At 47.8% G+C, this 23,798-nt stretch overlaps 2 protein-coding genes across 2 annotated transcripts in view; both read right to left on the bottom strand.

The window, feature by feature from the left end:
• The window catches only part of LOC114605972 (uncharacterized), a 64,995-nt gene that overhangs the window by 16,464 nt on the left and 24,733 nt on the right, over window positions 1–23,798 (bottom strand). The gene's annotated exons all lie outside the window — the stretch shown is intronic.
• LOC144329036 (uncharacterized) overlaps window positions 7,929–23,798 on the bottom strand; it is a 40,613-nt gene continuing 24,743 nt past the window's right edge. Inside the window, 4 exon segments of the mRNA XM_077935478.1 lie at window positions 7,929–8,212; window positions 8,214–9,657; window positions 19,793–19,805; window positions 22,752–23,086. Of these exon segments, the coding sequence (XP_077791604.1) occupies window positions 8,021–8,212; window positions 8,214–9,657; window positions 19,793–19,805; window positions 22,752–23,086 (1,984 nt within the window). The 3' untranslated portion in view covers window positions 7,929–8,020.

Raw genomic sequence — 23,798 nt, 5'->3', positions numbered from 1 at the left:
TATCCCCGTGCATTTATAATGGCAAGACATTAAATCCCATTATATCCACAAGCGCCAAAACCATAAGCCCACATAGGAGCCCAAAAGCACAGAACGAAGCAGCCCTTTATCGCTGCCTAGCTAGCAATCAAAAGCTGGGTGTCCAACAGCAGCAGCAGCATGTTTTTTGTACCCCACCCATCAGACTGGATTTCTCCAGCCACTCTGGGCAGCTTCCAAAAGAATAGAAGAAAACATAACCCAACATGAAATATTAAAAGCTTCTCGATACGAAGCTGCTTTCAGGCGTAGGGCTTTCAAGGTCAGCACCAACGCTTTGAATGGTGCTCGGAGACGGACCTGGAGCCAGTGAAGATTTCTTAGGACCCGTGTTCAGGGGCCAGCTGTTAGGGGGCCTTTCAGCTGCTGTCCAAAACTGAAGGTATCCCTTGCCGGAAATAATCCATAAACCTCTCCTCCTCCGCCTTCTCGGGATGCCATTGGTGCCCGATGCTCCTGCTCTCGAGAGAGGGAGAGGCGTGAGTTCATAGAATCATAGAATCATAGAGTTGGAAGAGACCACAAGGGCCATCAAGTCCAACCCCCTGCCAAGCAGGAAACACCATCAGAGCACTCCTGACATATGGTTGTCAAGCCTCTGCTTAAAGACCTCCAAAGACGGAGACTCCACCACACTCCTTGGCAGCAAATTCCACTGTCGAACAGCTCTTACTGTCAGGAAGTTCTTCCTAATGTTTAGGTGGAATCTTCTTTCTTGTAGTTTGGATCCATTGCTCCGTGTCCGCTTCTCTGGAGCAGCAGAAAACAACCTTTCTCCCTCCTCTATGTGACATCCTTTTATATATTTGAACATGGCTATCATATCACCCCTTAACCTCCTCTTCTTCAGGCTAAACATGCCCAGCTCCCTTAGCCATTCCTCATAAGGCATCGTTTCCAGGCCTTTGACCATTTTGGTTGCCCTCCTCTGGACACGTTCCAGTTTGTCAGTGTCCTTCTTGAACTGTGGTGCCCAGAACTGGACACAGTACTCCAGGTGAGGTCTGACCAGAGCAGAATACAGTGGCACTATTACTTCCCTTGATCTAGATGCTATACTCCTATTGATGCAGCCCAGAATTGCATTGGCTCTTTTAGCTGCCGCGTCACACTGTCGGCTCATGTCAAGTTTGTGGTCAACCAAGACTCCTAGATCCTTTTCACATGTACTGCTCTCAAGCCAGGTGTCACCCATCTTGTATTTGTGCCTCTCATTTTTTTTGCCCAAGTGCAATACTTTACATTTATCCCTGTTAAAGTTCATCTTGTTTGTTTTGGCCCAGTTCTCTAATCTGTCAAGGTCGTTTTGAAGTGTGATCCTGTCCTCTGGGGTGTTAGCCACCCCTCCCAGTTTGGTGTCATCTGCAAATTTGATCAGGATGCCCTTGAGTCCATCATCCAAGTCGTTGATAAAGATGTTGAATAAGACCGGGCCCAAGACAGAACCCTGTGGCACCCCACTAGTCACTCTTCTCCAGGATGAAGAGGAACCATTGATGAGACCCTTTGGGTTCGGTCAGTCAGCCAGTTACAAATCCACTGAGTGGTAGCATAGTCAAGTCCGCATTTTACCAGCTTCTTTACAAGAATATCATGGGGCACCTTGTCAAATGCCTTGCTGAAATCAAGGTAGGCTACATCCACTGCGTTCCCTTCATCTACCAGGCTTGTAATTCTGTCAAAAAACGAGATCAGGTTAGTCTGACATGACTTATTTTTCAGAAATCCATGCTGACTATTGGTGATCACAGCATTCCTTTCTAGGTGCTCACAGACTGTTTGCTTAATGATCTGCTCCAGAATCTTCCCTGGTATTGATGTCAGACTGACTGGGCGATAATTATTTCGGTCCTCTCTTTTCCCCTTTTTGAAAATAGGGACAACATTTGCCCTCCTCCAGTCTGCCGGGACTTCGCCTGTTCTCCAGGAATTCTCAAAGATGATTGCCAGTGGTTCTGAAATCACATCTGCCAGTTCTTTTAATACTCTTGGATGCAGTTCATCTGGCCCTGGAGACTTGAATACATCTAGACTAGCCAAGTATTCTTGTACTGTCTCCTTAGTTATTCTGGGCTGTGTTTCCTCTGCTGAATCATTTGCTCCAAATTCTTCAGGTCGGGCATTGTTTTCTTTATCGGAGAAGACTGAGGCAAAGAAGGCATTGAGAAGTTCAGCCCTTTCTGTGTCCCCTGTTTGCATTTCACCATCCTCTCCTCTGAGTGACCCCACTGTTTCTTTGTTCTTCCTTTTGCTACGAACATACCCATAAAAGCCTTTTTTGTTGCTTTTAACCTCTCTAGCAAGCCTGAGTTCATTCTGTGCTTTAGCTTTTCTGACTTTGTGTCTACACGTGCTGGCTATTTGTTTGAATTCCTCTTTGGTGGTTTCCCCCCTTTTCCATTTTTTGTACACATCCTTTTTTAATCTTAACTCAGTTAAAAGTTCTTTAGATAGCCACCCTGGCTTCTTTAGGCACCTTCCATGTTTCCGTCTCATTGGTATTGCCTGAAGTTGTGCTTTTACTATCTCCCTCTTAACAAACTCCCAGCCATCATGAACTCCCTTTCCTTTTAGTATTACTGTCCATGGGATCTCACCCAGCACTTCCCTAAGTTTTATGAAGTCGGCTTTCTTAAAGTCAAGAAACTGAGTCCTAGTATGCTTGGCTGCTCCTTTCCGCTGTATAGTAAACTTCAGAAGAGCATGATCACTTGTGCCTAATGATCCTTCCACTTCTACCCCACTAACCAGGTCCTCAACATTGGTTAGGACCAGATCTAAAATGGCTGTTCCTCTTGTTGCTTCTCCCACTTTCTGGACAATGGAGTTGTCTGCAAGGCCAGTGAGGAATCTGTTTGACCTTATGCTCTTGGCTGAGTTTGACATCCAACAAATATCCGGGTAATTGAAGTCCCCCATTACTACTATCTCCCTTCTTTTTGCATGCTTGGCCATCTGTTCCAGGAAGGCATCATCTATGTCCTCCGTTTGGCTTGGGGATCTATAGTAAACTCCCACAATGATGTCTCTGTTATTCTTCTCTCCCTTAATTTTGACCCAAATGCTCTCACTTTGGCTTTGAGGTTCTAAATCTTGGATCTCTTCACAGGTGTCAGGGGCTCAGGAGCAGAGGCACAGGAGAGGGAGGAAATAGAGACCGAGGGGGAGGAATCTGAAGGAAATGTTAGCGATGACAGCCGTCCGAGGTCTCTGAGTCTCTCAAGCGACTCGGAGGATTCACAGAAAGGGGCTCCCATGGTCAGAGCAAGGGGGGTGCCTAGGGGGACACCCCAGGAAGAAGGGGCAAGAGGGGACTCATAGAGCAGCAGTTGGAAATCAGGACCAGCTTCTCCACCAGAGCGCAGTAGGGAGGAGGAGTCCCAGGCATCGGGATCAGGCGGCGCACCGCCAGCGGGAGGACATGAGTCAGGATTGGCCACACCTCCATCGGAGAGCGAGGAAACGGTCAAAAGGAAGTTCGGGGACTGGGCGCACGCGCCAAGTTCAAATGTACAAGAGGGCGGCGCAGTGGGCAGCCCGGATAGGGAGCCAGGTCCTAAAGCCCGCCGAAAGGAGGGAGGAGACTCAGGGGGGTCAGCGTCAGAAGAGTCCAGGACGGAAGGGACCCCGGGGGGTAGAAGGACCCAGAGGAGAAAGGAGAGACGGAAGAGGTGGAGTAAGGTTAGAGTCTTAAACTGGTGTACAGGGGGCGGAGACTCAGATGGAGCTTCGCCGGTCTAACCTCTAGACGTAGAGATGCACGCTAGGGCTTGAAAATGGAAACTGTACTTCAATAAAGACTTTTGTACATTACTACCGGCTAGCGTTGGTCCTCTGTGAGCTGGGACCTGGAGGCAGTCTCTGACAACAGGTATGCACATCCCTGACATATAACGCCACTCCTCCTCCTTTCTTGTCTGCTCTGTTTCTCTGAAATAGATTGTATCCCTCCATTATTACATTCCAATCGTGGGACTTATCCCACCAGGTTTCAGTGATGCTTATTATGTTATATTTAGTTTGCTGTACCAAGAGCTCAAGCTCATCTTGTTTATTTCCCATGCTTTGCGCATTAGTGTACAGACATTGAAGTCCATTAATCATTCCCCCGTGTCTCTTATTTAAGGATTTTTTCCTCCCACCACTAGGTCTGCGTGCTGTTTGCTCCATTCGGTCTATGACATTTGGATTATCATCTTCATCAATTGATAGACTCCTACCTTCAGGAGCACTGTCTCCCTCCCCCACATTAGTCAGTTTAAAGCCCTCCTGATGAGGTTTCTGAGATTTTTTGCAAAAACATTCCTCCCAACCGTTGTGAGGTGCAGCCCATCGCTTGCCAGAAGTCCATCTTCAAGAAACTGCAGTCCGTGATCTAAGAATCCAAACCGTTCCTGTTTACACCATTTGCGAAGCCAGCTGTTCACTTCCACTATTTTTCCCTCTCTCCCTGGGCCACGTCGTTCAACTGGGAGGGCAGATGAGATGACAATTTGTGCATTTAATTGCTTCAATTTCCTGCCCAGAGCCTCGTAGTCTCTTTTGATCTTCTGGAGGCTATTGCTTGCAGTGTCATTGGTTCCCACATGAACCAAGAGGAAGGGGTATTTGTCAGTGGGTTTTATGATTCCTTGCAGTCGTTCAGTTACATCTTGGATCTTAGCCCCGGGGAGACAGCACACTTCCCGAGACATCTTGTCAGGCCCACAGATCACTGCTTCTGTTCCCCTCAGTAGGGAATCCCCTATCACCACTACACGCCTCCTCTTAAGTCTGGTCGGGGTTCTTCCATGAGCTGTCCGTTCCAAGGTCGCCTGCATATTCCCTGAGGACTGACTTTGCTGCTCGTCTTCATATACCTGATCGACTGTAATGAGGGAGAGATCCTCAAATGGAGTCTGCTCTTCGTCTTCCATGCTAGGGGAAAGGACCTCAAAGTGATTGTGTATTTCTAAACAATCAGAGCGAACCCTGGGCCTCCTACTTCTTTGAGTCACGTTTCTCCATATATCTGGCTCCTGTGTTGGTGAAACAGCCTCCTTCTCAGGGGAGTCCCCTGTCTCCTCCTTGGTGGAGTTGGGTGCGCTCGGCTTGCCAAGGGTTACACGGAAACGAGCTAGATTCCTAGACAGGAAAGTAAGACGGGGGGGGCAGGGTCCTCCAGAGCGAAAGCCCAATCCCTCCCTTTCATGCAATAATTCGGGCGTGTGGGGGTCCCCTTGGTTCGGCTCTGCAGAGGCTGCCTGGGGCGCCTGCTGGGATCCGGTGATTCTCCTCTCTCCCAACATAGGGCCCATGGGGAGAGCAGGGGTCCCAGCGCTGCATGGCGAGAGGGGGGCAAGTCAGGGCGCGGAGAGTCCTGCCAGGGAGGGGCGAAGTCGCAGGAGGGCGGCAGGTCTGCTCCTCCTTTGCATGGATGCACTGCTGGCCCCTTGGATCCAGGAGCGGGGAAATGCATGCAAATAAACCCCACTCCGATGTATGGATCAGTCCCCTTGTATAATAGAGGTTGTCCGTGGATGGAAACATTTGGACATTCGTTACCTAAAACCTCACCGGTGCAAGGAAGGAAGGAGGGAAGGAAAGGAGGAAGGAAGGAGAGCAGAGAAGAGAAAGCGCTTCCTCTTGCAGGACAGAGTAAAACCTGTGGAACTCCTTCCCACAGGAGGCAAAGGCCACCAATAAAGCTGGAGTTATAAGAGGAGGAGGCCAATCTGTGGAGGAGGAGAGGGCAATGGGAGGCTCCTCTGCTGTGTCTCCCCTATAGGGGGCAGCCCTCTGGTCTGATCCTGAAGGGCTCATTTTCTCCTCCAGTGCTTAGTTCCTCCAGATGCAAGTGTGTCCTCTGAGATTGCTGTGGGTTGGACTAGATGATCCTTGGGGTGCCATCCACCTCTATAGTTCCATGAAAGCACCATTGGAGGTCTCACAAGCCAAGGCATTGAGAGCAGGAGAGGTCCTGCTGGAAAGGAAACAACAAGTGCAACTGTTTTAAAACATGAATCCAATGTGTTTGTTGTAGGGAGACTCAGTGGGGAGGGGTAGACCCCTGGATGCCGCCTAGATCTCCTTGGAGAAAGAGGTGGGAGAGAAATGCCATTCATAAAGAGAGGCAGCCCAGCCAATCATCTGGCTGCTGTGTTTTGGACCAGTTCCGGAGTCGCCTTCAAGGCAGTTCCACCATCCCATCTGATGCAGAGCAGAGAGGACCAGGGCCATGTCCTCTCTGTCCCAAAAGGTCTGTGGGGTGGGGAACTAGCCTGAGCTGGACATGGGCCTCAAGCGACCATGATGGACCCAGGAGTGTCCTCAAGTATTCATGACTGGGGAGGGGGCATGTTAAGCAATGTAACATCATCATTATCTTCATCATCATTACTGTTACTTCCCTGTCTGTAATCCGAATCTCCTAGAGCAGATTACAAAATTTAAAAAAAACAATAAAAACAGTTAAAAACACATTACAGTGGTACCTCAGGTTAAGAACTTAATTCCTTCCGGAAGTCTGTTCTTAACCTGAAACTGTTCTTAACCTAGACACCACTTTAGCTAATGGGGCCTCCTGCTGCCGCTGCGTGATTTCTGTTCTCATCCTGAAGCAAAGTTCTTAACCCAAAGTACTATTTCTGGGTTAGCAGAGTCTAACCTGAAGTGTCTGTAACCTGAAGCGTCTGTAATGCAAGGTACCACTGTACTCTCATAGAAAGGCGAGTCCTACTTTATTTGCTTTTGAGTGCACACAGATGCACCCGTCTTGCATGCTTGAGTAAAGCAACTTCAGGGCAGGAGGAGAGTAGGGGCCACATGTAGATCAATTCCCACACTGAGGTCAAAAACCACACACAGAGGCAGCAGGACTTCTTCAGTAATACTTTACTGAGCTTTCAAAGCATACAGTTCTCAGTGGGTCCCCAGTGAGGCACAAAACTTTGCTTCTGAGAGCAAATCCAGTTTCAGCCGTAAAAAAATACACCACATAGGATATCTAAGTCAGGCACACAAACCGGCAGAAGGGAGCAAGGGAGGAAAGAGGCTGGAAGGACACAGGGCAATGGAGGTGTGTGTTTTGCTTCCTGTCATCTGGGAGGGAAGTCAGCAACTCAGCATCTGCAGGGGCTTCATGAATAAAAGCTTTCTGCCCGCTGCTTCCAGGCAAATGGGCATCACAGAAACACACACTGTGATTCTTGGTGTGTTGCCATATCAATTGTTTTTGAAAGGTTATCACAATGTGGTCTAGAAACCAGTATGGGACATTATATCGCCCAGCCCTAATCCTCACTGACCACCAAGTAATCCAGATAAACCCTCTCGCCTTCTCTATCGAAAGGTACTTTACATCTTAGATTATAATCACACTGTTTGACATTGCCTTCAATATTTCATTACTATATAGTTTTACACATAAATACCAGAACTTCACATACACAACATCTTTTAAAGACCAATTTCCTGGTGAGTTCATTTCTGTGAAGAAAAGAGTGGACTCTTGAGAGGAAGCCCTCCAACACTCCATACATTTAAATGGGTTCTTACATGTGAGAGTCTCTGGATGTTCCTTAAACACTCCATTGTAAATAAAGCACTTTTTGCAATCTTTTCATTTAAACAGCGTCTCCTCTCTGAGTTTGTTGATGGTTTGTAGGGTTTCAATACTTTGGCCACCTCATGAGAAGAGAAGACTCCCTGGAAAAGACCCTGATGTTGGGAAAGATGGAGGGCACAAGGAGAAGGGGATGACAGAGGACGAGATGGTTGGACAGTGTTCTCGAAACTACAAACATGAGCCTGACCAAACTGCGGGAGGCAGTGGAAGACAGGAGTGCCTGGCGTGCTCTGGTCCAGGGGTCACGAAGAGGCGGACACGACTAAATGACTAAACAACAACAAGGGTTTCAACTCCTAAAGTTCTTCCTGTCCGTGAGTCTGTTGATTTAGAACTTCCACTAGGACTGAACCTCTATCTACGTTCCTGATATTTCTATGGTTTGTGTTTTGTGTGAGTTTGTTGACATAAATCAAGGGTTCCACTCTGACTGAAGCTCCTTCCACAGTCCATACATTTAAACTGTTTCTCCGCTGTGTGTCTGCTGATGTTTTCTAAGGTTTCTATTCTGACTGAATCTCTTTCCACACTCCAAACATTTAAATGGTTTCTCTCCTGTGTGAGTCCGTTGATGTGTTCTAAGTTTACCATTAACACTAAAGCTCTTTCCGCACTCCAAACATTTAAATGGTTTCTCCCCTGTGTGAGTCTGTTGATGTATATTGAGCTGTCCACTGTGACTGAAGCTCTTTCCACACTCCATACATTTATATGGTTTCTCCCCTGTGTGAGTCCGTTGATGTCTTCTAAGTGTTCCATTATCACTAAAGCTCTTTCCGCACTCCATGCATTTAAATGGTTTCTCCCCTGTGTGAGTCCGTTGATGTCTTCTAAGGGTTGCATTGAAATTGAAGCTCCTTCCGCACTTCAAGCATTTAAATGGTTTCTGCCCTGTGTGAGTCTGTTTATGTACATTGAGGTGTCCACTCTGACTGAAGCTCTTTCCACACTCCGTACATTTATATGGTTTCTCCCCTGTGTGAGTCTGTTGATGTCTTCTAAGGTTTCCATTGAAACTGAAGCTCCTTCCACACTGCATACATTCAAATGGTTTTTCTCCTGTGTGAGTCCAATGGTGTTTATTGAGCTGTCCACTCTGCTTGAAGCTTTTTCCACACTCCAAGCATTTAAATGGTTTCTCTCCTGTGTGAGTCTGTTGATGTGCTCTAAGTTTACCATTGTCACTAAAGCTCTTTCCGCACTCCAAACATTTAAATGGTTTCTCTCCTGTGTGAGTCCGTTTATGTCTTCTAAGGTTTCCATTATCACTAAAGCTCTTACCGCACTCCATACATATAAGTGGTTTCTCCCCTGTGTGAGTCCGTTGATGTATATTGAGGTGTCCACTGTGACTGAAGCTCTTTCCACACTCCATACATTTATATGGTTTCTCCCCTGTGTGAGTCCGTTGATGTCTTCTAAGTGTTCCATTATCACTAAAGTTATTTCCGCACTCCATGCATTTAAATGGTTTCTCCCCTGTGTGAATCCATTGATGTCTTTTAAGAGTTGCATTGAAACTGAAGCTCCTTCCGCAAATCATGCATTTAAATGGTTTCTGCCCTGTGTGAGTCTGTTGATGTACTTTGAGGTGTCCTCTCTGACTGAAGCTCTTTCCACACTGCATGCATTTAAATGGTTTCTCCCCTGTGTGAGTCTGTTGATGTGTTCTAAGGTTTCCATTGAAACTGAAGCTCCTTCCACACTCCATACATTCAAATGGTTTTTCTCCGGTGTGAGTCCAATGGTGTTTATTGAGCTGTCCACTCCGATTGAAGCTCTTTCCGCACTCCATGCATTTGAATGGTTTCTCCCCTGTGTGAATCCGTTGATGTGTTCTAAGGCTTCCATTATCACTAAAGCTCTTTCCGCACTCCATGCATCTAAATGGTTTCTCCCCTGTGTGAGTCCGTTGATGTCTTCTAAGGGTTGCATTGAAACTGAAGCTCTTTCCACACTCCATACATTTATATGGTTTCTCCCCTGTGTGAGTCCGTTGATGTGATCTAAGGCTTCCATTTTGACTGAAGTTCTTCCCACACTCCCTGCATTGGAATCCTTTCTTGCCCTTGTGAGTCCGCTGATATGTTCTAAGTTTTCCACTATCGGTGACACTTTTCCCAAACTCCATACCTCTAAATGGTTTCTCCCCTGCTGGAGGTCGTTGATGTGAACTATGTGTGCTCATTCAATGAAGCATATTCCGCATTTCACACATTTTAATTTCTATTCCTAATGGGGGGGGGAGATGACCCATCCCCTGGAGTTCTGTCAGTCTTCTCCATCTCCTTCTTCAGAGTGGGAAGAAAGGAAATCCTGTTTAGGTTTCAAGGAAGAGAACTAAGGGAAAGAGAACACATCAAGCTCCATTAGCTCCTCCTATTTCAACATCTCCTACATTTCCTCACCTCCTTCCCATGTTCCCAGTTTTTAGGAAGTGAAGTTGCAATGTCAAATGATAGTAATTAATGAGCAACTTTCAAAATCCTCAATCAATGTTCATAAAGCAGCTTGATTTTTTAAAAGAATGGTGTGCTGTCTGATCTTGTGCTCGTCTTCAGATGCAGGACTATCCTAAAATGACACTGAAAAGCAGGATATTCAAGGCAAATAGATAAACTGTACTTAGTGGAATATGTAGTACCTGGAAAATGTAGTATAGATTCACTAATGGAATGAGGTTGTGTTATTTCTGGGGACATGAATTTGTTCCTGTTCTGTCTTAAATATCATAGGGGAGTGGTAGTTCCTTTGGTGGGAGTTATGTCATGCTCCTTATGGGGTAATCTATCCACCATTGGTCCCCACCCTACACTCAGCTCTCATCTGTGGCTTCCAGAAGCTATCAGGATGGAATAGGGGCCACAATACTTTGCTGCCTCGTGAGTTATATTCAGGAGAAGAAAAGGCTATGGAGAGAAACCCACACAAATCCAGAGTGGAATCTCTAAGATGGTTGGATGGTGTCCTGCACACCTCCTTCCAGCCACTCCAGCAGCCAAGCTGGTGCCTAACGTACTGCTCTGCTTTCCTTGAGACCATATAAGCCAGGGTGAGAAGGGGGTCTTTTTGTCTAGGCAGCCCAGGACCCCCAAACACACTGTCCTGGCTCACAGTGCTGCTAACACAGCACTTTCAAGCAGAGAGATGAGCTCAGATCTGTGTATTAAAGTCTCTCCGATGTGGAACAAGGAAAACAGAAGCGCTATTTACATCATACGTCAATTAAAAAGTATTCAGAATTTTTGTCTTTTGAAGAAAAGACCACCAAGTATTGGATGGCCCCTTCAAAGCTAATGAAAGTCTTGTGCCTGGAGCTTTTGGGGGTGCAGGACCAGGAAAGCTTCTGCCACCCTGATCCTTCCAATTGGGATTCAGGCCTCATCATGCAACAGAAACTGCCCTGGTTGCGTTCATTGATGATCTCCGATGCGCTAGAGTCTGAGGGGAAAGCTGTTTTATATCATGCTTTTCAATGTCTATATGAAGCTTTTTAATATCTGTATGAAGCTGCTGGGAGAGATCATCAGGGAGTTTTGGGCTGGGTGTTCACTAGTATGTGGGTGATACCCAGCTCTTCTCGTCATTTAAATCGGAACCAGTGAAGGTGGTGAATGCCCTGTGTTGGTGCCTGGAGGTGGTTTGAAGATGGATGGTGGCTAACAGATTGAGCTTGAATCCTGACAAGACAGAAGTACTGTCCCTGGGGAGCAGGGGGTGGGCAGGTGTGGGGGACCCCCTGGTCCTGATGGCGTAACTGTGCCCCTAAATAACCAGGTGTGCAGCCTAGGGGTCATTTTGGACTCACAGCTTACCATGGAGGCGCAGCTCAATTCTGTGTCCAGGGCAGCTGTCTAGCAGCTCCATCTGCAATGCAGGCTGAGACCCTCCTTCCCTGCACACTGTCTCACCAGAGTGGTGCATGCTCTGGTTATTTCCGGCTTGGACTACTGCTATGTGGTCTACATGGGACTACCTTTGAAGGTGACCCAGAAACTGCAACTGAATGGGAGCAGCCACCGAGACCACACATCACTGCTCCAAAGGAATCTTACCTGGCTCCCAGCACATTTTCAAGCACAATTCAATTTGTTAGTGCTGACCTTTAAAGTGTCATGGTTGCACTTTCCAGGCATAGAAAAGTATTGATCTAATGCAGGCTTCCTGAAACTTGGCAGTTTCCTTTCTGCTGAGAGCTGGTGGTGGGATAAGTTGTGATGAGGTTATGAAGAACCTTTCTTGTTTTGGGGAACCAGATGAAGCTGGTTTAAACTGGAGTGAGCCAGGCTTGTTATCCAGTCCCAAGGTTACTCTGACATTTAATAGAATATAAATTACAAGGCCGAAAGGCACCTGGTCCCACTTCCTAGTCTGCTATTTCTCTACTCCGCTTGTGTGATTCTTAGTTGATTGCTGTTTTGGTATGCTAAGTTAGGGTTTTATGTATTTAAGTTTTTGCTATTTTTTGGCTCCTGTTATGCTTCTTTGCCTTCAGTAATCAATTTATTTGCTGAATGAGATTGTTATGGAGCAGCAAGATCTGCAACCTAAAGCCCTCAACAGCCTCGACACTGTAGACCTGAAGGAGCATCTCCCCCAAAATCTCTCAGTCTGGACAGGCAGGTGGTCCTTCGAAGGTCTTCTGCTGATCCCCCCCCCCACACACACACGAGAAGCGAAGTTACAGGGAAGCAGGCAGAGGGCGAGGAAATGTGCAACATTCTGACATTTAGAAGACAGCTGAAGGCAACCCTCTATGGGGAGGTTTTTAATGTCTGATGTTTAACTGTCTTTTATTTGTACTGGAACCAGGCAGTGGAAGAGAAACTTAAAGATGGAGGCCTGAGAGAGAGGAAAAGGTTTCTGGTTGCTTCCTGGGTGGGACTGCGGAAACCAAGAGCCGCTTCTCCCCTCCCCTCTTCCTGGACAGGGCAGGGGCTTATGGGGGCTCATAGGGTGGGAAGAGGATGGAGCTTGCAGGAAGGAAGGGGTGGGGGGACACGACCCCTCACTTTCCAGGGATCCCTCTCTGGTCACCTTGAAGGGGTGGCCGATTCCTGGGTGGGAGGGAGAAGCCAACGCGGCGCCTCCAGAGAATCCCCACAGGTGCCACCATGGAGAAGTGTCCCCAAACACTGGTCTTCCTATCTCCCCCCCCCCCTTGCTGCCCTTCCCTGCTCCAGGGATGCTCCCTCTCCCCACTTCCTCGACTCCCTCCGTCTGTCCCAGAGTCTCCCCTGAACCCAGAGGCCCCCCCTTGGCGCGGCTCACTCCTCATCCCCCATCTTTCCATCCTGAGGGGGCCACTGCAAGACGCACAATTTAGGGACAGGGGGGTCTCTATCCAGGCGTCCCTCATGCCCGTTAACTCTTTCATGGCCCGCCTTTATTCGAGCGAAACCCACAGGGCCCCAGGGATGCCTGCGCGGGGAAACGGGGCAAGGGGGCCCTCGTGGGGACCCCCTGCGTAGGTTCCCCATGTCCGCCCCTGCCAAGGCGCCTAAGGGGCCAAGGAAAGCCCCCTTCGCAGCACACGTGCAGGGATCCAGGCCCTTCCCATGGGGCCCACGAAAGTCGCTTTGGGGAGCTGGCGGGGGTCTCTGGGTCCTTTTCTCCCCTCTCCGCCCCCCGCGACCCCTTTACCTCTTTCTCCTCGCTCCCGATTCTCCTTTCCTTTCCTGTAACATCCATCGAGCGGGGGTCCCCTCCCCTGCCGCCCTGCCTTTCCTTTCCGAAAGCGCGCGCCCCTAGAGCTACGCCGCAGAGCAGCAATCCGGCGCAGAAGCTCCACTTGCGGGAAATGCAGGCAGTTTAGGAGGGGGGCTTTCCCCCCTCATTCCGGAAACAGAAGCCGGATTGGAGGAGGAGGAAGAGATTCAGCGCACGGTGGAGGGATTTGGGGTTGTGGGGCGGGGTGAGAGGAGGATGTACCGGGAGGGGAGGAATTGAGGGGGGGCGAAGGAGTGGAAGGTTTCCCCCCCTCCCTTCTTCCTTCTGGGGATGAGGAGAGCGGGGCAGGGGCTGATCCCGGCAATCGAGCTGCAAAGTGCGGTCTCCCCCCTACAATGTTTACATTGCAAAATCCTTCCCTCCCTCCGCCCCCCACCCCACGCCATGATCTTATATCCATTCCATGTTTTAGGTATTAGTGCACATTGAGCAGCGGGTTGGGCGCTGTGACTCCTGTGTTACGTAGAAAATGGGGCTTGGGCTTTTGCACACCCCCTCCCGACACTCAGGTAAAATTCCTCCCTTCTGTCTCCGTCAGAGGTAACACAATGAGGCCAGGAAGAAAGCAAGGCAGCTGTTGATCTGTTTGCGCGCAGAGCCCCCCCCCCCCCATGCCAGGAGTGAATCAGCCCATAACTAAAGCGCGTTGCAATTTCTACACCCTCAGAAAGTAGCCTCTGCCGGGTGGTGAATGTTTACCTCTGTGAGGGAGCCTTCCCAGACCTGCTGAAAGAGGCGTCATTAAAACGCTTCTTAAAAAAAACATCTTTAGACCCGGCTAATATGACCAACTATCGCCCAGTCTCAAATCTTCCATTCTTGGGCAAGGTGACTGAGCAGGTGGTTGCTGAACAACTCCAAGCACGCCTGGAGGATGCGGACCATTTGGATCCCTTCCAATCAGGATTCAGGCCTCACCATGGGACTGAAACTGCCTTGGTCACACTGGTTGATGATCTCCGGCGGGCTAGGGACAAGGGTGAGAGCTGTTTCCTAGTTCTGCTGGATCTCTCAGCGGCCTTTGACACCATCAACCATCACATCCTTCTGGACCGTCTAGGGGGGCTGGGAGCTGGGGGCACTGTCATACAGTGGTTCCACTCCTTCCTCCTGGGCCGTGTCCAGAAAATGGTGTTGGGGGATGAGTGTTCAGACCCCTGGGCTCTTACTTGTGGGGTGCCTCAGGGCTCCGTCCTCTCTCCCATGCTTTTTAATATCTATATGAAGCTGCTGGGAGAGATCATCAGGGGGTTTGGGCTGAGTGTTCATCATCATGTGTGTTACGGTAAAATCTGGGTGCGGGGCTACTCTGCCACCCAGCTCGTCGGACTAAGTCCGCGGGTCCCTGCGGAGGAAAATGAGCTCAGCCGGAGACAGGAGCAAGCTGCAGAAGATCCAAGTTTATTGCACAAGAGGTTCAAGGCAAGATTGAACAGCGGGAAAGGGGTGACATGAACTTTTAAAACTTCCCTCCATGTCCCAGCAATACAGGTTGGGTTACACCGGATTAACATATATATATATATATATGTGTGTGTGTGTGTGTGTGTATGTCAGGGCCGCCTCAGGTCCCAGCTCACAAGAGACCAACGCCAAGTCCACTTTATTTACAAAAGTCTTTATTGAAGTACATTGTTTCTTCCACAGCCGAGGCGCGCAGCCCCACGTCTGTTAGGCTTAGACCGCTGAAGTCCCCTCTGAATCAGTCCCGCCTCCACACCAGTTTAAGAGGCTTGTGCTGGTCCACCTCTTCCTGTCCTTCCTTTTCCGCAGGGTCTTTCTGCCCCCCTGGGTTCCTTCCCTCCTGGATTCCCCTGACGCTGAGTCCCCAGACGCCTGCTCCCCCCTCCTCCGTGCTTTGGGACCAGGCTCCTCCTCCGGGCTCTCCGCATTTCCGCGCGCCTCCACATTTGAACTTGGCGCGCGTTCGCTACCTCTGACCTTCCTCTTGACAGTTACACTACTCTCTGTACTACTCTCCGCCCCTTCCGGCAGGACGTCTTGCCCCGATCTCCTTCCCCTCTCTGCTTCCTGCTCTGCTTCGTCTGTCACACTGGGAACTCCACCCTCTTCACTTCGTTCCGGCGGGGAAGCCGGCCCCGATCTCCAACTCCCACTCGGGGTTCCCCTGCTGCTCCCCTGCTCCTGACGAGTCCCCCCTGTGACTCCCCTTGGCCTGACCAGGGGCGCCCCCTTTTGGGAATCCTCCGATTCACTTGAAAGACTCATGGAAACCCTCAAGTCATTGTCATCCTCCTCCTCCTCGTTCCGGGATTCTTCCCCCTCGCTCTCAGTCTCCTCCCTCATCTGTGCCTCTCTCCCTGAACCCCTGACAATATATATTTGAATTACTATTTATTAGTTTTCCAACAGTTTTAAACACTACAAAACAAAATGAACAATACAATACAATACAATGCAAAAACACTACATAACACTGACACATTAAACTAACAAAACAAACACAATAAACTAACAAAACAGACTAAAACCAATTTAAAACACATCAAACAATTTCAATATCTTATCTTTCATTCGCTTGTTTCCACGAGCTCCTCACACCTCCCTTTTTGTATTCCACTTCTGTAAATTGTTTCAGCAATTCCTTTCCATCTTCCTCTGTTTTCTATCCTATCTTAGCATATCTATCCTATCTTAACATATTCTAACCTTATTTTTCCTTTAATGCACTAATAGTCTATTTATACTTAATTCCTTATAACATTTCTACTAAAGCCATATAACTTCATTCCCACATTTTTCTAACATTCATTAATTTTACAGTATTTCTGTAAATAGTCTTTAAACTTTTTCCAGTCTTCTTCCACCGACTCTTCTCCCTGGTCTCGGATTCTGCCAGTCTTTTCCGCCAATTCCATATAGTCCATCAACTTCATCTGCCATTCTTCCCGGGTGAGTAAATATTGTGTCTTCCAGTACTTCGCGATGAGTATTCTTGCTGCTGTTGTTGCATACATAATACACCGGATTAACATATAGAAGAGGGAGGGGGAATATGCAGAGCTGGAGATATGCGCAGATAAGCACTTCCTGAGTACCAGTGATGAGAAGACAATGGTCCATGTATGTATAGTCTGCCACCTGGCATTGCCCGGAGGAAAGGCTTGGCAGAGTGATTTGACCGGATTAGGGTCTTCCTGAGTACGTGACACCTCGCTCGAGGGATCATGGAGGCAGGGGAGGTGACAAGGAGTCCTGAAGAGACTGAGCCGATCGGCACCAAAAGCAAGGAAATCGGAGTTGTGGTTGATTTTATACGAGTTTCTAAAGATTTTTAGTCCTTTTTAGTCCATTTTATATTGGTAATTGAAGTCGAAAACAAAATAGATACATTGTAGCAAGATTTGACACTTTTATGAGTTCACAAGTTTCAGTTCCATTGTTCTCCCAGCGGGGAGCCGTCAGCAGCTTGTCAAGAGGTTAAATGAGGCGTGCAGGAGCTCGCTGAGTTAGCTCTGCAAAGTGAATGCATGGTTCTGATTGGGTAGAACGCAGCCATTGAAAGGAATAGGGAATACAGCTTCGTACGGTCAACCCACAGTAGAGATAGAGCAGGAAAGAGGCATAAGAATTTGGGCTTATTTCGCCCGTAATAGTGGATCGGTGTAGGAAAGGGAAAAGGCACTTTATTTATGGGCTTGGGGTAGAGTGTGGTGCTTGTGTAACGGTGTGGGGGCTGAGGGGTCCATGTGGGGCTGGGTGCCCTTGAGGTCATCGCCCCAGACCCTCTGGTGACCAGCGGAAGGGTGAAGGAAGACATGCCCCCCCTTCCGTATCATGTGGATGATACCCAGCTCTACCTCTCTTTTAAATCAGAACCTATGAAGGCAGTGAAGGTCCTGTGTGAGTGCCTGGAGGCTGTTGGAGGATGGATGGCAGCCAACAGATTGAGGTTGAATCCTGGCAAGACAGAAGTACTGTTCTTGGGGGACAGGAGGCGGGTAGGTGTGGACTCCCTGGTCCTGAATGGGGTAACTGTGCCCCTGAAGGACCAGGTGTGCAGCCTGGGAGTCATTCTGGACTCACAGCTGTCCATGAAAGCACAGGTTAATTCTGTGTCCAGGGTGGCTGTCTACCAGCTCCATCTGGTACACAGGCTGAGACCCTCCCTGACCACGGACTGTCTGGCCAGAGTGGTGCATGCTCTAGTTATCTCCCGCTTGGACTACTGCAATGCGCTCTACGTGGGGCTACCTTTGAAGGTGACCTGGAAACTGCAATTAATCCAGAATGTGGCAGCTAGACTGGGGACTGGGAGTGGCCGCTGGGACCACATAACACCGGTCCTGAGAGATCTGCATTGGCTCCCAGTACGTTTCTGAGCACAGTTCATAGTGTTGGTGCTGACCTTGAAAGCCCTAAACAGCCTCGGTCCTGTATCCCTGAAGGAGCGCCTCCACCCCCATCATCCAACCCAGACACTGAGGTCCAGCACTGAGGGCCTTCAGGCAGTTCCCTCATTGCAAGAAGTAAGCTTACAGGAAACCAGACAGAGGGCCTTCTCGGTAGTGGCACCCGCCCTGTGGAACGCCCTCCCTTCAGATGTGAAGGAAATAAGCAGCTATCCTATCTTTAAAAGACATCTGAAGGCAGCCCTGTTTAGGGAAGTTTTTAATATTTAATGCTGCACTGTTTTTAACACTTGATTGGGAGCCACCCAGAGTGGCTGGGGAGACTCAGCCAGATGGGCAGGGTATAAATAAATTATTATTATTATTATTATTATTATTATTATTATTATTATTATTATTAAGGCTGCATGACATTTAAGAATGAGACTGTGAGTTTATCGTTATCTTCTGCATATACCATTTGCTACATTTCTTAAATGTGACAATTTTGTGCTGTAGAAGGAGGGGAGTGACATATAAGAGGACACAGGGAGTTAAATTCTGAGGCGAGAGGAACCCGGAAGCTGCTTTAAGACCCAGAAGTGGTGAAAAGCAAGATATAGTCTGTGTTCTAGGATTATGACAATATTTTATTCTCTTGCTGATTATGCTGTTTTCAATGTGCATTTTATATTTCCCCTCCTTTAGCAATGTTTTCTTCTGAATGTTTTCTTCTGAATGAAGCTGAAGTGTGACACCCACCCACCCCCCAAAAGAAAAAATCTCAGGAAGGTATTTGTTACAGAGATTACAAGATGGGGCGGGGCACATCCTTAAAGTTGTTAAATGTTACAAATATTATGCCTGAATGTATCCTTTTGGCTTGCCAGCTCAGGGAAGATACCAAGCTTTAAAAAATCATATAAAATCAACTCCTTTGCCAGTTTCCTCCATTCCAATGCTATTTTGCCCTTGGAAGAAGGACTCTTTTTCCTGCCACCTGTCAGACATGGGTTCAACCGAGCTCCTCCGATGATGATTAATGACCTGAGCCTTTGATGAGGCTCCAAGCACACTCCCCATTCAGCAGAGTATCCAGCACGCAGGGAAGGACGAGACGTTTATTAGCTACATTGCTAAAGAGTTTTATTTCTAACTACGCAGACAGAAACGAAATATACACGCTCTCTCTGTGAAAGCAGAGAGCAACTGAAAAACAAAGGAACAGGAAACAATAACATCACATCCGTCTCCTGTCTTCCGTGAGACTTCCAACAGTCTGGAATGTCTCTGGAATGCAAAACAGAGTCTTGTGACTCCAAGAGCACGGCACAGTGGCAACACACAGAATCCAACACTCCCTCCCCAAGGGTGAAGATGTGTAGACACACCTCCTACCCCAGGAAATGCCCAGAGGTGACAATTGCTGGGCTCACTGTTAGCCAAGGGAAGCCAAATCTCATTACCAGACTTGTCTCAAGCTGCAGACATGCAAAGGAACTTCTGTTGTACTTTTGGGTGGTGGGCACTTGAGACATGTTTGCCTGTGCGAATCTTATACTTGGGTGTTGCCCTGACATATCTGCCTATGCTAATCTTGTGTAACCCTCCCCTTTCTGACGTTTTAGTGATGTAGCAATGATGTATTGATGATGCTGTGCGAAATGTATCCTGGGATTTGGTGGAAAAGTTTTAAAAGTCAATGTCGCCCCAGGGTCAGAGTTCCCTCACTGCTGTTTGAACCAGTTGCACAACAATAATGGATCTTAGTCTACTGACTGCTCTTTGCTCCAAATTGCTTGGTGGAATTTCCTTCGTTTACTGACCGCATGGACCCATGGGGGACTTGTACCCTGGCGAGCTGGGCTGTTGAGTAGTCTCTCAACTCATAATTTTCTTTAACATGTTGAAAAGTCCTTTCCCATTCCCAATATTGACTGCCTGTGATAAAATCGTTGGACTCTTATCTCCTCCTGGCTCCTGAGTTTATTGGCCAGACCTAGGAGTTTTTATAGCCTTTGGGGGGTATACAGTGGTACCTTGGTTTATAACCATACAGTGGTACCTTGAGTTAAGTACTTAATTCGTTCCAGAGGTCCGTTCTTAATCTGAAACTGTTCTTAACCTGAAGCACCACTTTAGCTAATGGCGCCTCCTGCTGCTGCCACACTGCACGATTTCTGTTCTCGCCCTGAAGCAAAGTTCTTAACCCAAGGTACTATTTCTGGGTTAGCAGAGTCTGTAACCTGAAGTGTATGCAACCTGAAGCGTATGTAACCCGAGGTACCACTGTAATCCATTCCAGAGGTCTGGTTGTAAACCAAAACAGGTTATAACCCAAGGCGTGCTTTCGCCAATGGGGCCTTCCCCCCCCAAAAAATGGGTTGTAATCCAAAAAAAGGGACACGGACTTCGGTGTTTGACGTGGTTGTAATCCAAAATGGTTGTAATTCAAAGCAGTTGCAAACCAAGGAACCACTGCATAACATTTGGTGGTGTGACTCAGATAAATTGAGGCTTTCTTTGAGCCCACCCAGCTGTGGGTGCCTGAACCGAGGGAGCCATGGGCTGTGGCTCTGTGTGTCTCGGCCAGCTGTGGGTGCCTCAAGCAGGCTGCAGCAGGCTTCCACATGTCTACGTATTGTCTCTAGCATGGCCAAGAGGGGCTAAAGCTGTAAGGAAAGAGCGGAAAGTTTTCTCACTTTGTGTTTTGCTTGAAGGCTCCTCTCCAGCTGAGGGCTGGGGCTGCAGAGATCAGGCTCTCCCCCCCCCCCTTGGCACAACTGCGAGTTCTCTGCCCAGGACTGGCGTTCTGTGCAGCCGGGGGGGGCATTTATTTATGAGTCTTTTCTTTCTATAGGCTTTCTCACTGTGGGCCTTGCTGGCCACCAGTCTCTTTTCAAAAGGCTTTCCCCCGCCTTTTATTTGATCTGCAACATGTCGGAAGGGCAGGGAGTCCCCCTTGTGTACAACTTAAGTAGGAGGGCATAATGGGTGGGATGTCACACTCACAGGAGGAATGGACTCCATTACAAGGCATGGTGAATAATTTTGGCAAACTCAAATGCAAATACGGTGGAGCGATGAACCCCAAACAAGTGAGAACTCCCTGCGGACAGCCCCCCCCCCCCGGCTCGTAGGACCTGGACCTAACCAACCAGGTCTTTAGAAGCATGACAAAACACCCTGGATGTTCAGAGCAGTTTGCATATGCAGACTCCTGGGTAGCGGTCCTGAACTGATGGTGCAGTGGGCTCTGGAGGAGGCAGAAGTAATCAAACCCCAAAAGAAAGAGCACTTTTCCAGAGGAGAGGAGAAAATGAAAGAACCGACCTGGCCCCCAACAGCTCCCATATCAGCCTTTAATTGGCCAGACCTAGGAGTTTTGATAGACTTTGGGGGCCTACAACACCCGGACTCCGAGCCTTCTTCCCTTGGGGGTCCCCCAGCTGGTGCCTCCCCCCCCTTTTCACCCAGCCAGTCCATGACAGCAGAAGCAGCAACAACAGTAAATTCAGTACGATAATAATATGCACACTGGTCCTCTGGCAGGAAGAATAAGAACTTCTGGGACTATGGAAAAGGACTATCTTCCCCAAATCCCAGAATAAGCAGGAACTCTGGGATTGCCCCATGGGGTTCGTGAGGGAAGATGGGGCCCCCAGGAGACTTCCCTGGTACCTGCAGCCCCTCCTTCCCCCTCTTGCAATAAAACTTGGGGGAAATCTCCCATTAAATTACAGTATTTCAAGTTTTCTTCAGAACGCGTAGGAGGAAGGGAGAAGTTCTGGTGAAGAAGCAGTGTTTGGAGATCATGCGGTGGTGGGGGTGAGAGAGTTTGGTGCAAAACCCAGTCACACACAGATGCACCCGTCTTGCATGCTTGAATACAGCAACTCCAGGGCATGAGCTAAGTATCAGCGGTGTAGGGGCCACGTGTAAAGCAATTCCCATGCTGAGCTCAAAAACACAAACAGAGGCAGGAGGACTTCTTCAGTAATAGTTTACTGAGCTTTGAAAGCATACAGTTCTCACTGGGTCCCCAGTGAGGCACAAAATTTAGCTCCTGAGAGCAAATCCAGTTTCAGCAGTAAAATCATACAGCACACAGGATATCTAAGTCAGGCACACAAACCGGCAGAAGGGAGCAAGGGAGGAAAGAGGCTGGAAGGACACAGGGCAATGGAGGGGTATCTTTTGCTTCCTGTCGCCTGGGAGGGAAGTCAGCAACTCAGCATCTGCAGGGGCTTCACAAAGCAAAGCTTTCTGCTGGCTGCTTCCAGACAAATGAGCATCCCAGAAACACACACTGTGATCTGTGGGGTCTTGCCATATCAATTGTTTTTGAAAGGTTATCACGATGTGGTCAAGAAACCAGTATTGGACAATATATCGCCAAGCCCTCACTGACCACCAAGTAATCCAGATACACCCTCTCCCCTTCTCTATTGAAAGATATATTACATCTTAGATTATAATCACATTGTTTGACATTGCCTTCAATATTTCATTACTATACAGTTTTACACATAAATACCAGAACTTCACATACACAACATGTGTTAATGACTGATTTCCTGCCGAGTTCATTTCTGTGAAAAAAAGAGTGGACTCTGAGAGGAAGATGTCCCACACTCCAGACACCAACACTTTTGCAATCTTTTCATTTAAACTGCTTCTCCTCTCTGAGTTTGTGGATGGTTTGAAGGGTATCAATTCCTAAAGTTCTTCCTGTCCGTGAGTCTGTTGATGTAGAATTTTCACTAGGACTGAACCACTATCTACTTTCCTGATATTTATATTTATAAGGTTTGGCTTTTGTGTGAGTTTGTTGACATAAATCAAGGGTTCCACTCTGACTGAAGCTCCTTCCACAGTCCATACATTTAAACAGTTTCTCCCCTGTGTGTCTGCTGATGTTTTATAAGGTGTCCATTCTGCCTGAAGCTCTTTCCGCACTCCATACATTTAAATGGTTTCTCCCCTGTGTGTCTGCTGATGTTTTATAAGGTGTCCACTCCGACTGAAACTCTTTCCACATTCCATACATTTAAATGGTTTCTCCCCGGTGTGAGTCCGTTGATGTCTTCTAAGGCTTCCATTCTCACTGAAGCACTTTCCACACTCCATACATTTAAATGGTTTCTCTCCTGTGTGTGTCTGTTGATGTATATTGAGGTGTCCACTCCGACTGAAACTCTTTCCACATTCCATACATTTAAATGGTTTCTCCCCGGTGTGAGTCCGTTGATGTCTTCTAAGGCTTCCATTCTCACTGAAGCACTTTCCACACTCCATACATTTAAATGGTTTCTCCCCGGTGTGAGTCCATTGATGTGTTCTAAGTTTTCCATTATCACTAAAGCTCTTTCCACACTGCATACATTTAAATGGTTTCTCTCCTGTGTGTGTCTGTTGATGTATATTGAGGTGTCCACTCCGACTGAAACTCTTTCCACATTCCATACATTTAAATGGTTTCTCCCCTGTGTGAGTCTGTTGATGTGTTCTAAGGCTTCCATTATCACTAAAGCTCTTTCCACACTCCATACATTTATATGGTTTCTCCCCTGTGTGAATCCGTTGATGTGTTCTAAGGTTTGCATTTAAACAGAAGCTCTTTCCACACTCCATACATTTAAATGGTTTCTCCCCTGTGTGAGTCTGTTGATGTATATTGAGGTGTCCACTCTGACTGAAGCACTTTCCACACTCCATACATGTAAATGGTTTCTCCCCTGTGTGAGTCCGTTGATGTCTTCTAAGTTTTCCATTTTCACTAAAGCTTTTGCCACACTCCATACATTTATATGGTTTCTCCTCTGTGTGAATCCGTTGATGTATATTGAGGTGTCCACTCTGACTGAAGCTCTTTCCACACTCCATACATTTATATGGTTTCTCCCCCGTCCTATTCTGTTGATGTCTTCTAAGTTTTCCATTATTGCTAAAGCTCTTTCCGCACTCCATACCTTTAAATGGTATCTCCCCTGTTGGAGGTAGTTGATGTGAACTATGTGTGCTCATTCAATGAAGAATATTCAACATTTTAATTTCTATTCCTAATGAAA

Source organism: Podarcis muralis, chromosome 10 (assembly GCF_964188315.1).
Source record: "Podarcis muralis chromosome 10, rPodMur119.hap1.1, whole genome shotgun sequence".
NCBI classification, from domain to species: domain Eukaryota; kingdom Metazoa; phylum Chordata; class Lepidosauria; order Squamata; family Lacertidae; genus Podarcis; species Podarcis muralis.
The sequence above is the reverse complement of the archived record's forward strand: the minus strand, read 5'-3'. Positions and strand labels throughout refer to the sequence as shown.